This window comes from Ammospiza caudacuta, chromosome 1, assembly GCF_027887145.1.
Source record: "Ammospiza caudacuta isolate bAmmCau1 chromosome 1, bAmmCau1.pri, whole genome shotgun sequence".
Classification (NCBI taxonomy): Eukaryota; Metazoa; Chordata; class Aves; order Passeriformes; family Passerellidae; genus Ammospiza; species Ammospiza caudacuta.
Window position 1 is genome coordinate 111,370,155 of NC_080593.1, and position 14,625 is coordinate 111,384,779.

The window sequence follows — 14,625 nt, forward strand, 5'->3', positions numbered from 1 at the left end:
TGCAGGACAGAGAGACAGCTCCATACAGAATGACATGATGTGTTTTTTGCTACCAAAACCCCCAGACAAACAAAAACCCCAAGGATAACACACAGCTCAGACACCGATAATCAAGTAAGCACCAGAGGCCATACATTTATTTAATCTGAAGAAAGAAATCCAAGGTTAGAACTGGCCTATTTTAGTGGACTGCCTCGAAAATGTAAGTGATTTTAGGCCCACTCTGGCACAATGCTCAATTGTTAGAGCTCTCAGGCCCCAAAGACAATCAACACAACTCCCATCAACATGGCTGGACTCCATTACTTCCCAAAATCAGATTGGTTTTCCCCACTGCCACCTCAGTGCTGTGCTTGGGAGCTGCCATAGCCTGGCTACCTAGTGAAAGGTAGCTCTTTCCATAACCAAGGATCCAAAGGCTGAGCCACAACACTCCACATACCCAGTTTGCTCATCACTCTGCTGATTTCACCAGAGCAGACACTTCAGTTCAGCTTGGGTACCACAGCAGGCAGACTGACACTGGAGCCATATAATTCACAAAACACAAATGTCAGGAACACCTAAATCCCCAAAAATGGCTTGGAAAGGGAAGGCGATGAGTGGCTAAGGGCAAAAGAAAAAGTTAAATGCTAATACATTATGCATGAAAGTAAGCAAGAAGTGCCAAGCAGAATGAGACAACTGGAAGGCCATCAATAGCAAGTCTGCAGTTAGAGGTTTTAGCTGTACTTTGGCACACAGGATCAGCTTCTGCAATCAATGCACATTTCTAGGCCTTTCTGTGAGCCACTTCTATTTTGGTTTATGCACATGGGATGTTAATGCAGCATGGTCATGAATGCAAATTCCACCAGTCTCTTTGCAAGAATAACCACCTCAAGCAGGTAAGCAGAGATAATAGAATAGGTATGAATCCACAGTGAAAGAAGACTACTTTCTCAGGGATGTTAATATTCTGGGGTTGTTATTGTGTTAATATTATCCAGATTGTAGTTTTTTTTTTTTTTTTTTTTTGAGATATTTTGGGTTTTTTTACCTGGAATTAACAAGCTGAGCAAAACAAGGTACCTGACATTAAAGATTTGGCCCTTTCATATTTGAACACTCATTTGACACAGTGAGGTTTAAAAGGCAGTTGGTTTTGACTTGCATGTGGTCTACCAACAAGTATACACATCTAAACAGTATCTGAATTTGCTCTAGTCTTATTTGAAGCTAAAATATTTTAGAATGCTAATTAACAAGCATTTGGAGAAAAATATTGATCTGTTGCTTAAAGTCAATACATTACAAAAAATAGGATTATAAACTCTTGGGGGATTTTCTACTGGGATATTTATTGGCTCTATAGTACCCACAACAACTGGGCTTTGCTTTCTAGGTGGGAACTGGTGGTTTGCATTACTGGAAGACAAATAATGCATCTTGGCTTCAGCATGGCAACATGACATGAAATGTGTCCCAACAACAGACAGCTCTATTTGCTAATAAATTCTCTTTAATGAGTCAATATGGTTGAGAAAACAGGCAACTCTAGCATTTTTGTCTCTGCTCTGTATTCTCTCTTGATGCTCCCAACTACATGCCCTACCAATGGAGATATTTTTTAACACATCAAAAAGGTAAGCAAGGCAGGTGATAGTGTTCTCTTGGCCAGGGCTCTGCTCAGCAGTAAGTGAAGGTGAAGTTCCTCTAGCATTCCTAGCTCTGAGGATCCTGGGCATGTGCACTGAGGAGGAAGGGATACCACAGACTGTTTCCTGAGGACCTCCACAAATCCAGTATATAAAGGCAGGGGGATCCTGGGGTTATTTAGACACATTTCAGAGAGCTCTATCAACTACAAGAAATCCACAAAGGATGATCAAAAGTTAATGCTACTCCTAGCCCTTTGAGCAGTTAAATTTGAGATGTCTCAGGGGGCAGAGTAATGCCCACTCACCATCTCTGTGCTCCCTTTTAACTGCTGCTTCCATGTGACATGTACTGCAGTGAGTTTTTGCAGCTGGGCAACTGAATTAGCACAGCCTTTGATGCTACACCCCTCCCACTTTGACACCCACATCGCCCTAGCCCACTGCAAACAAGTCAGGTGAACTGAAAAGATCACAGGCATTTCCTGTGGCACGGCCCAAAAGCTCCCTCAGCCCATTCTCAGCAGCATGCCATGCTCTGTTTCCGATCCCTCCCACCTTGCCAGCACTTCATTTCAAAGGCATGACACAGGAGCACTGTCACCTTCCCACACAGGTCTGACCACAGGAACAGGAGAGCAGACCAAGCACATTTTCAGACAATCAGAACAGCAGCAGAAGAAACACAAGGAGTTGTTACCTTTCACCACAGCAGGGCTCCTGCAAGGGCTGTGCTAGCAGGCTGCTGCAGCAGGCAGGATCTGCTGAGGAAAGAGCCTGTGCACTGAATTGCTTTTCCCATGAGAAAGCTGCACAACCAGAAGTCATGCTATTTACTCCAGTCATCCAACTACAAAAGCAACTTTTGAAATCTACAGGTCATAAACTTTTAATTGGCCAGGGCAGAGTGGCTCAGTAGAAAATCCCCCTTCTCCCTCCCCTCTGGGCAACGAGCTAAGCTTGACTCTTGGTTTAAAAACATTTAACTCTTTTTTGCTCAAAGTAACATGGAAAATGCATCCACGTTACAGATAATCAGGAAGATACTGTTAATAAAAATAATGCTGCAAGAATAGTGTATTAGTGGCACTTCACAGCAATTCATAACATTTTCAGATGTAGTGTCAAAACCAATGCTTTTGTATATCTGCAAGTCACAGCATGTTGCCAAATATTATGTGAACAGAAATAATCCTGTAAGAAATATTTTTTTTTGCAGTTAACACAAAACTGTAAACTGGATTGGTGTGTGTCTTTCAGCATCAAATCGTTCAGTAATAAATACGACTAAGTCTTAACAGACTATGGAGTCAAAGTTCCCTTAGTGTCCTGTTTTTAGCAGCTGTTGAATGTTCAGGGATGCACAAAGGCACACCTCTGCAGATTCTCTACCTTTATTATTGACATAGAAAAAAAAAGTCCATTCACCACTGAAAAATGTTTATCTGCATAGTAAGAATTTTTCTACTACTATTTACAAGAAGGATTTTTAGTGCAAAAAATCAGGAAGTGATGTATTAGCTCAAATGTATCAAGTACAGTTTCACTAAAAACTAGCCAGCATCACATCTTGGGCCGCCAGCCATTAATGAACTGTAATATTTTCTTAACCTGCAATTTGCTTAGCTTGAAGTCTTCTGATAGGATTTCTTCTGTAAGCTGAACCAATAAATTGCCATCAATCTTCTCTGTGACAAAAAATGATATGACATCTTCTGACAGACCAATAAACCTCAACGACTTAGACACTTCCTCTATGGAGAGTCCAGAAAGGTCTGTGGGTGGCTGCCAGGGAGAGCCATCCCCACAAGACCTTGGCGCTAACTGGAGGTGGAGGGGAGATGAGAAGGGGTAAGACACAGAGAACGTATCCTGCATGCCCTTTTTAGCCAGATACTGATCTTCCAAGACGGCTGGAGAGCCAGCTTTTGATTCCTCCTCGGCACCATCTATTTTCAGTGGCAAGGGACACATGTCTGTAACTGTCTTATCTTCGCTTGGCTTCGGTGCCCGAGGAGGTAAGGCAGGACACGAATGGCTCTGCTTTGTGTTGCTGACTCCCAGAGTTTTCTCATCAGTGCAGTCTAGAGAGTAACTTGCTGACTTTGGACAGCTGGAGATGGTGTTTGTGAGCTCTGTTGGAGTCAGCGGGGAGTACCCTGTTGGGAGCTCACATCCATCGAAGTCAAAAGTCAAAGGTGCTGGACAGTTTCTCTTTGGCGTACCTGGAGTCTTCTGTCTGGGGTAACTGTAGCTCCTGCTTGGATCAAGCAGGAAATCACTCCTATTCAGGCCTTCAGCAGTTCCTGAAAAATGGTTTGGCCAAGATAACCTTGAAGGCAGGGCTTCAGCTGAGGGGCTTCCCAAAGGCATTGTGCTGTCAGGCTCTTTGGATTCAGTTTTCATCATGTTACATGGGTAGCAGGAAACAGGTGTGCTCTCAGTCAGGTTGGTGTTGTCGCTCTCTGTGACATTACTTAAAAAACAAAGCAGAAAGGATGTCATTAGTAAGAAAAAAATTGGCATTTCGATGAACTCATAAATCTAATAGAAGGTGACCACCACAAGGAAAGAATCTTCTTTCCTCCAGCAGAACTTTTCACATTTGAATTAACATGCTTGAATTAATGTATTGACAGTTCCTTCACCCATTCTTACAAGCCTGACAAGATGCTGATATACCCAAAAGCCCCATGTCTTGTTTTTCAAACTCATAAAAAAGTTGATGCCTCAATTCAGTTCTGTGTCATCTCACAAATACTCAGTTTTTCACTGTTGAATTTCTGAGGGACACCACCATGGATAACAAACAGTCTCACATACACCAGAAAGATGTTCTAATCCAGCACTTCTCTATATTTATACCACAGATGTGTCATGGTATGCAAAAGCTCATATGAGGGCAGGTCAGCACTGCCCTAGGCCATGTGAACCAGTGCAGAGTACAGAGACATGGAGTGAGTCAATGCTCATGGCCAAAGGAAGAGTTTTAGCTGGAAGGATAAGCAGACCTGGCTGGATGTGCTGAAGGATCAGGCTTTAAGCTTACCCAGAGTAACTTGTTGGTGTGTCTGGATCTTTCAAAAGCTTTGATGTTAAACACTTGCTCTTCAAAGGCACCTAAAGAAAGTTACCCTTGATCCACTTCTAGGTGGTGAACTAAGCTCAGCCTGTCCAAGGGAGCTGATGGTTTATATCCAAGTGTCCCCAAGAAATGGAGATGACAACAAAAGCACACAATCTGTTATCAAAAGCAAATGTTTGCTGATTTTATGCCACCTTCTACAAGAAAATCTGAAAGATCTGTGCTGATCTTTGGAATTTTAGCCAACTAAACCAGAACACTGGAAAAACAATTAGCGGACTTATAAAATCCTTACTCAACACAACAGAGAGAAACCAACAGCTGAAAAAAATTGCTTTAATGACTTGTCTCTCTCTCCTGAAAACTAACTACTCAAGTAAAAACTTAGTAGTCACCCCATGACAGCTCAGTGAAAACTGCTTGAGAATTGATCAAGCTATCAAAATGGATCAATAGAGCTATCAAAAAAACAGCACAGTTTTCAATGGATTGACACAAAATTACTTCCTTGTGTGCTTACAGTGGATCAGAGAGGCCAATCTGGACTTGCCCAGATCAAATACAAAGTGCAGATGTGTAAAAACAGTCCTAATCTACATCACTGGAAAATATCTGTCCCAACAAATACTGTTTTCCCTCTTTCTAACCATCTCTCAGTCTCCATTCTGTGCCTTCCAAACTTTTCCTCTGTTTATGTCACTAATACAAGTCTGATAGGTAAAGCAGCTGGATGTTTTCAATATGAGACATGGAGTTTTGCCCCCTCAACAGGCATACACCATCAACTAGTTATTTCTGGCTGCTTAAAGGCCAACTGGTGTATTGCACACAGTGCAAATCATTTTTCACAAACCAAGCCATCAAGCTGAGACAATAGTCAGTGAGGTGTTGTAAACAACAAACAATGCAGAGCAATTAAATTGATTGATCTCGTTTCTGTTCTCTAATTCCATACTAGAACTGGAACATTTATTGAGTTCAAAGATTAATGGAATTTCTGAAAACATTTTAACACTTTCAAAGTGCTTCCTTATTTGGCCTCCACTAAAATGAACTGCCTGGGACTCAGAGTGAAAGGATGCAAGACAAGCCTCAAATACAGCTGAAGTCAGGTATCAGGCATTTTTAGAGACAGATAAGGACAAATCATACTGACTTAGTTTCTGTTTAAAATGCTGTCTGCAACCCTTCATGATCCAGAAAACAAGTTTATTGATATAAATGGCAAAGCAATCTGGTTAATCTGCACAATAGCAATTTTCTAGTAGCTTCCTCTGCAACACCAGGTCAGCTCTACAAAAATGGAGACACCTGGTCTGGACCCAGCTGGAGATGAATTTCATGCAAATACTGTGAAAGTCAAGGCTTTCTTTTCATAGAATCACAGGATTATTTAGGTTGGAAAAGACCTCTAAGATCATCAATCCAACCCTTAATCCAGCACTGCCAAGTACACACTAAACCATGTCCCCAGGTGACACATCTACACTTTTTTTGAACACTTCCAGTGACTTCAACACTTCCCTGAGCAGCCTGGTCTAATGCTTGACAGCCCTTTCCATGAAGAAATTTTTCCTAACATCCAATCTAAACCTCCCCTGGTGCAACTTGAGGCCTTTTTTCCTCATTTTATTGCTTGTTAGTTGGGAGAAAAGACTGACCCCCATTTCACTGTAACTTTCTGCATTCCTGAGAAACTTCACTTCTGTTTTCCTAGTTTTTTGAAAGGCAGATGTATTCTTTGCTACAAAGAGAGAAAGCAGCATTTGGTGGGCCCCTAAAGCTGGGAGGTCTTGTGTTCAGCCTCCTGTGGAGTAGACCTTGACAGAACTACCCAACAGGCTTTCATAAAATAAGCAAGCAGCCTTGATTTAGAGTGATCATTGCCAGATCCACAACACTAAGCTGCAAATGTGCAGTACGACTTAGTAAGGCAATTTCAGCCTAAGTTATTATTCCAACTGCATCCAGGCTGAAATTAATTCAGTGATTTTTTGGATGAATTTATAATATCCACACAGGTTGCATTGTGTCATTGAAGGGGTACCAAAAATAATGGCAAGAAGACATCCAAGGCAAAAAGGAGGTGAGGCTTCAGAAGATGAATATACTTTCTAAAGCTGAAGGAAAGACACTGTACCACTAAGAAAAGCTGTGCAGCCACATAATTCAGAATTTACTGTCAACTTTCATCAAGCCTGGGTGGATTATCTGGACTGTGGGTTGGGTTTGTGCTGAAGTGTGTTTGATGTGGAAGCTGTATGGCCTCCCTCTGCTACACCTCCCTTAGCACTCAGTGGTGTCTGCTGGTCTTTCTGTCCTCCATCACATCCACCCTGTAGGTGTCCATGCAGTTAGCACAACACATTTCTGCATTACCCCACTCTTTCTGCGTCCCTGATTATCAGAGCTGGCTGCACTGCGTGCAGCACTGAAATCCCACCCAAAAACTAGCTTTGAGGTGGTCTGGTTTGAAGATTCAAACCTTTCAAGAAACATGCAGAACTACACATGATCTCTTAACTAGACAGCCTATGTCACCTACAAGTGATATTACCTCTAGCAGTGCATGCAGGTGTTTAGTATAAACTGCTATGTCCTATCTAGTAAAATATAGTTTTGGCTGGAGCTTTCTTTCCTTTTCAATCTTTAATAACAACTTGACAGTTAAGCCTGTTTTACTGCAAGTCTGACACCGCGCTGTGCCTTAGAAACAAGTGCCTTCGAAAAGAACACTGCTAAATTTAACTTTCTCAGAAAGTGCTAGCACGGTGCTCCCACAGCTCAACCACATACATGTTGTGCAGTCCTGAAGAGTAGTAGGACAGAGTGGGGCTGGGAGAGCGGGTCTGCTGTCGGGCAGGCTTCGCTGTGCGAGGAGGGATGGAAGGGCTGGTGGAGGACGGCTTTGAGCTCCGTGGCGGCACAGGGGGAGCGTTGAGGAGCCTGCATTCCTCTTTCACCTGCACAAAAGAAGAACATGTAAGCAAGCAAGAAAATCTGGGCAACAGCAGCCTCAACCAGATGAAGCACATCTGGTTCTGCCTTATTCTTTGAAAGGAAATAATTAAATAGGGAGGAGAAGGGAGAAATGAAAAAGTATATACGTTCGCAACAGTGTGTATCTGTCAAGGAAGTCCAAAAGAACGCTTTGCCACTGGTAGAACTACCAGCAATCTTTTTTAGGGCACATTTCAGCAGTTTGATAGCCACTCTTTCAAAAAGTAGCAACAATGAAACCGTGTAAAAGAACCTTCCAGTAACACATAAAATCAGACAGACTGTTCCTGACATTATACATTCTGTAAGGAGCAATTCATTACACCTAAACTTCATCATTACACCTAAACTTCATTAGTGTTGCTTACTTAGATGTAACAAACCAAGCTTATGTAATGAAAATATCTCAATGTTTGATGTTTCCTGACTTACTTCACCAGTGACAGTCAGTCATCCAACTCTAAGATGATTCCCAGACTCCCTCCCTCAGGAATAGTACATTCATCTCATATTTACCAGCTTCTGGGTTCAAACTAGGAGCTTCAGTCCATCTGTAGCTGCCAAAGCAGTGCAGGATAAGGCTGTCCAAAATGTCCAAGTGGAAAGGTGTATACCCAGCTGACAGGTCTGCTCTGTGCAGCCAGACAACCTCACAGCTTAAAATACACAGCTGTAGCACTATCACCTGAAACTTACTGTGGTGTGCCTGTGTAGGAGCAAAATGTCAGGATCCATCCCCATAAAAAATATGATGGAATTAAGGACTTAATCTCATCAGGACATATTTGGGAGAGCAACTTTATTTAGTAGGGCTAGAGGTGAGAAGGCTGCTGAGAATTCGGCTGCCAGGCAGGATTTTTAACGATTCACCACCTGCCCCTGGGCAGGAGGAGACCTCTATGTTCTCCTTGTCTGAAACAGTCTTAGATGCATCAGAAAAAAAGAAATTATTTTTGTGTTTGAAAGCTGAAGTTTATTTTTAAATTTTACAACAATGCAGAGCTAAAAGTTATCTTAGCAGTTCTGCAACACATAATTAGCAATTAAAGTGATTTAATTTATTTAAAACAAAATAAATGTGGAACCTTTTGCAATCCACTTCAGTGCTTTCAAAATGCAACAACACATTTAGTACTTCAGTGAAATGGAAAACTGGGGACTAGGACATTGTAGTACATTTTTTCCCTAATTCAAAACAAGTCAAAATTACAGGAAATGCCCGTCAGCATAAAACACTGAAATAAATCTTGTTCTAAGGGATCTTATTTGCTCTTTCAAGGAAAGGGGAAAAAATGAATCAATTTTATTCATGTTTGTTATTGAATTCAGGCATAAAATTCTTCAACTGAAGACTTTTTCTCCCCCTAAGTCAGAATAGGCAAAGTTAATAGTGAATGCTATTGAATATATATATCCATGGGGTTGGAGAGACCATTCAGGGGAGCTCTTGGAGCACAGCAGATGGTCAAAGGCTTAAAGCTTTTCTTTCCTGGAAGACTGAGGAATTCAAAGGTGCTGGCATAACAAACTATGCCAAACTCCCTTGCTTGACCCAGATTGCAGATGAGAATGAAGCCATAAATAATACCTGTGTGCAGTCCCAATTGGTCCCTGTCACAAAATCACAATTACAGCTGCCACATACAGCCCCCAGGAAAGCCAGCAGAGGAATAAAAAGGAGAGATTTTGCAGATTATTAATAACTGACAAGAGCAAGGGGAAGCTTCAGGAAAGCCATGCTCACTAGGTCCAAGAGAATGGCAATGAAATAAATGCAGGAGATGAGTGGAACAGCCACGGTGTGACAGGACAATGACCTCGATGGCTGCTGCTCTTAGCTGGAAATACTCTTTACCCTGGAAGCACTAAATGTCACATGGCTGTCAGGTACAGATAAAAAACACTTACACTGCACAACCTGAAACTTGTATTTGACATTGAGCTCTCTCATGCTCCAACCCTCCTTCCCGTGACCGAGGGATGGTGACCTGTTTCCATGAGGTGCGTGAGGTGCTACGTTGATTTTAAGACCTCTGCTCCTTTTCCTTGCTGCCAGCCCAAGCCCTGCCAGCAGCACCTGGGCCCTGGGGTGCCACTGCTGAATGTGGGCATCACAGGTGCCCATTGCAGTGACCAGCTCTGAGGCTGCCTGGATAAAAGCTGCCTGTCACCAGCCTGTCTGTGAGTGTAACACAGAGCAGTTCCACACTCCTCGCCCACAGGAGCCCGAGCTTCCGGCGCTCTCCATTAGGGATGTGCTTTGTATCAATCAGGAAAACAGCTTCTGATCTTATGCAAATTAGTGTTTGGGGAATGAAGAAATCAGTAATTTACAGGCCTTAATTCAGAGGTTATTCCCCCCTACTCTGCCTTCTGTCTGCATGCTACTTTTATTTTCTGAAGGGTATTTAGAAAATACAGATAATGTATCACAATGCTTCATCCTGCTGGAGAGAAGACAACCAGAACAGCTTCTGAAATACCCAGATGTCCTTTCCCATCCTGCAAACAGCTCCTGGACACACATTTTAAATTTAGTGCAAAAATACAATTGCCAGCCAACCTTTACACAGAAATGCTATGGAATATCATTCTAGAGGGAGTGATGACTAAACCAGCAGCTTCTGAGATTTACTTACTCTATAAATACCTACATGGAAACCCTGCAAACATCTCCTCAGCCCCAGCCCACAGATGAATTCTGTAGGTCACTGATACTCCAAAGCTGTTCCAGGAAGCCATAAAAGCAAGTCTAAATTTTTATAATCCATGAAAATGTAGGTTTTTAGTTTTGTTTTATTTTTAACGGGGTTACACCCCCTGCCCACCTCTAAATTTCAGCTAATATCTTCAGCAGAAGTTATTTCTCCAAAATGGCTAGAAAGCTACACTGACATTGCTGACAGCACTCACACATTACCTCAGTAATGTAAGACACACATGACAAAATTGCACATTTTCCAAAATAACACTAAAGTGTCTATCAGAGTGACACTTGGGATATGCATCTACCCCAAGTGTCACCCTGCTGTCTCCAGAAGGGACTCATGGGGATTCCCCAGGTATGAGGGTCCACAATGATGCTCTGCAGGTGCTCCACAGCTCTCCCAGTGCCCACAGCTCAGGGGTGAGACCCTCATGTCGCAGGCATGCCACAAGGGCTGCAGGGACAGCCTTCCTCCCCCACCACCCACCCCCAACACTGCAGCACTCCTCTGACCCTGTGCAGAAGCAGTTCAGCTCACACAAATCAGCAGGAAACGAATCATTTTCCAGATCCAGACCTGGCCGCCTGCCCAGGCACAGGAGTGCCAGAGCCAGCACAAAAGGGAAGCCAGGACGATGTGTCTGGGAAAGGAGGAGGAGGAGGAGGTGGAGGAGGGCGGGACCAGCCCCACTCCAGTTAACGCCAGTGTAGGCTGCCAGGGAGCCTCATCTCCACATGGTGCTGCTGGGCACTTGTCCAAGAGTCTGGACAAAGTGTCAGTGCATACCTGACCTCAGAGGCAAGGAAGTGCTCTTGGGTTCCTGCACTTAACACTGCACATAAACACTTTGCTGAGAAGACACAATGTCTTGCCTTCCCTGGCGGCTCTAGCTCCTGCATTTGCTTTTTGGGGAAGTTTTGGTGGCACAGTCCAAGGGCTGTAGCTGGGCATTTTGTGCCTGCCTGGTGTCCTCCTCCTCTCTCCTCTCTGCACCTCCCCAGGCACTGCAGAGCCTGGCCAGGGGCATCTCCACAGAAATCCACTGCAGCATGAATGAACGCATCTTAGCTTTCAACCAGGCTGTGACCCGACTCATGAGGGCAAGGCTACAGCCAATGCTACTGGACTGTTAGATGGCAATAGGAAAGGTATGGGATCATCATGTTTTGCTGCAGCTTGGTCTCAAATTATTCTTAATTTACTGTACAGCCATGCTCTTGAAATCACTATAAGACTTGCAAGTGGAATGGTATTTTTTTAATTCCAGAAAAACCCTTGCAAAACAAATTTGTTAAATAATGATATACATCAAGATTCACGTGATATATGTATCACTGACATTTTGCTAAAGACTCCTAGACACTCTTTCCTGCAGGAATCTTCTTCCTTACTTTCTTTTCTTTTTTTTTTTTTTTTTCTTAAATAATGCTTAGGATTATATCAAGACTCCAGATAATGAGTGGATTCTCCAGCCAGCCTGCAAAAGGTCCTGTTGATAAAATACATTTGCATTTTTCCCTCCTAAGTCTCCATGACATTTCAGGTTTGGAGAAGTGATTTCTTCCATGAGTTTTCATTAAAAACCTTAGGCCAGGAAACATGGTCTGTTTACAACTGAGTCCTCTAAAAGGCTCATTTATCAATTCTGCAGAGCTCCTATTTAAACATATTTTCTTTCAATAAGCAGTACAGAGCAATTAGTTCAGGTCTAGTTTGATAAAGTTTCCTTGGGGACAATGACACAGTGTTCTTCAAAATTTGCTACAGGGTCACAATAGAGAAGACAATTTCTCCTTAAAATCTGTAAAAATTCTAGCTGTTCTCATTATCAGAGCCTGTTAATTGAAGACACACTAAAGCAATCTGAGGCACTGCCAAGCGGGTCATGCCCTATACACTCTGGCCACAGAAGATATGAGAAAACATGGAGGTGACATGGAGAGATGATGTGGAAAGCAAGAGAATGAAGTGACTCAGCAATTCTTAGACCTTGTTTGTGTGAGGAAGAAACCCAAAATAAATATCATCTGAAAGTATCAGGATTAAGCTATTAGATCAGTAATATTAAATATACTCCTCTGATTTTTAAGACATGACTTACACACAGTAGGAAACTAGCTGAAGTGGCACATCTTGCCAAGTCTGACTGTTCCCTTGCCCTGTATGTGCCCTTCCCCCCTCCACCAAGTATTCCCTAAAAAGATCTGCATGCAAACGCTTCACCACCTAAAAAAGGAAACAAGCAAACAAACATAAATAACCCTGACTTACTGCTTCTGATTTGGGAGGCACTGGAGGTGGAGGTAGGGAAACATCTGAAGACTTTGTGGTTGTTCCGATAGTTGCAGGCACAGGAAGAGGCGCGGTGCCACACTTTGATCGGAAGGATCCTCTGTAGTTGTCACACTTGCTCTTCTCACTTAGCGAGCACGAGAGAGGCTGATCACCACCCTTTCCAGACCCTTGGTCCAACCAGAGCTCTTCGTAAGGAAGCTCCGGTTTCGTGGGCAGAAACATGGATTCTTCGCTAACTTCAGGGAAAAGGTAATCACTGCCACTGTCCCCAGACTCCTGGTACTGAAGAGCGTCGTGAGAGAACAGGGCCCACTCGTTACACAAGTCCCTGCAGCCGTGGAGGTTCACCTCGCTGTTCCCATGCAGGTTGTTGCCGTAGACGCAGACGGAGAGCCGGTGGAAGGACTGCGTGAGCTCGTCCCGCGCGTAGCTGAGGGAGCTGGGCACGTGGCTGTGCCCCGCGCACCGGCTCTTCTTCGGGCTCTTGCAGTCGTCGTTCCAGTCAGTCTTCACATCCCGCACGGCACGCGAGTACTCGTCTATGTCAAACTGCTCCTGGCATATGTTAAACCAGTGCTGGATGAGGGGCTCGTGCCACAGCTCCCCCTTCACCACGCTATCGGGTAGAATAAATTTCGGAAGTGTCAAGTGCAAGGGAAAATGCATGGGAATGATTTTGTTTCCACGAAGCACGCAGCAAACTACCACAGTCTTGGTCTGAATGTTGACAAACTTGTACCTGTGCCCCTCACGGATGAAATGCAGGTCATAAGGGTTTCTTGGTGTAGGACTTGGCACAGTCACGTTCACAGGCAGCCTGGTTTTTTCTACTATATTGCGAATCGTGTGCTCGCCTTCCTGCATCTGCACCTCCAGCGGGCTGCGGGTGCTGAACTTGCCCTTACACTGGAAAGGGAGACTGATGCTCTCGTTGGTTCTGTGGTTCATGCAGATGAGGCAGGGCATTTTGCCTCTGCCTAGCTTACTAATTGAATTAAGCTTCCCGATTTTTTTGAAGATGGTGTTGAGCCGTGACTTCTCCTTAGAAGATTTTGCATAAAGGATTTCTGCTTGCCCCATTAAAGTGAGCTCATCCCCAGTACTAAGGGTAATGTTGTAAACTTCAGTGTCTTCATTGCATTCACCTGAAGCAACCTGCAAAATAATAATAAAAAATTTGGTCTTCCTCCAATGAAGACAATACTTCAAATCACATCAAATCTCTTGAGACTGAACTTATAAGACTATGTATTGGAAAACATTAAAGTAACTTTATTTGAACAGCTGACCGGTCAAGTGCAAGGTGTTTAAGCTGAAGTAACCTTTCAAAATTGTTCAGCTCATTCCTGCATCTTACTTGAGAGGAAAGAGCCACCTGAAACTTGAGAACAAACATAACCAGAACCAGAAAGGGCAAATCCACATATCCCAGCAGTTCAAATAGCCACTTGTGTCATTCAGCTATGACAGACCATGTCTGCATTCCCTTGGGTATCTTTTCCCACCTTTGTTTTTGCTGTTTGTTAGAATGTATTTGCCAGGCTCTTGAGGAAAACAAATGTCTTTCACCATCATCAGCTCCCTGGGGAGCAGAAAAGGTGATCTCATCATTACAGATGAAGCATATCCCTTTGATATAATTTTTTCCAGGCTAGGGGGAATGACAGATGACATCTATTCCATGAAGGAGAAATCAAGAATATCAGTCTATCCCATATGCCTACCTCCCCCCCTGCTTTGCTCTCCTAGTCATAGACTTCCTTCCTCATTTTTTGATCATAATTGCAATTTAAGAGATTAAACAACATATGCACAGCCATGTGTGAGCGTTTCTAGTGTGGAAATTGTACCAGGAAAAAACCCCCAACAAAACAGATGTCCAAGGCTCATTTGCTTCTGA

At 43.3% G+C, this 14,625-nt stretch overlaps 1 protein-coding gene across 1 annotated transcript in view; it reads right to left on the bottom strand.

Moving 5' to 3' along the window:
* Positions 1-956: 956 nt before the first annotated feature.
* Positions 957-14,625, bottom strand: part of GAREM1 (GRB2 associated regulator of MAPK1 subtype 1) — a 99,557-nt gene continuing 85,888 nt past the window's right edge. Inside the window, exons 4-6 of the mRNA XM_058804092.1 lie at positions 12,702-13,880; positions 7,519-7,685; positions 957-4,113 (exon numbers count right to left, since the gene is read on the bottom strand). Of these exons, the coding sequence (XP_058660075.1) occupies positions 3,201-4,113; positions 7,519-7,685; positions 12,702-13,880 (2,259 nt within the window). The 3' untranslated portion in view covers positions 957-3,200. The remainder of the gene's footprint in view (positions 4,114-7,518; positions 7,686-12,701; positions 13,881-14,625) is intronic.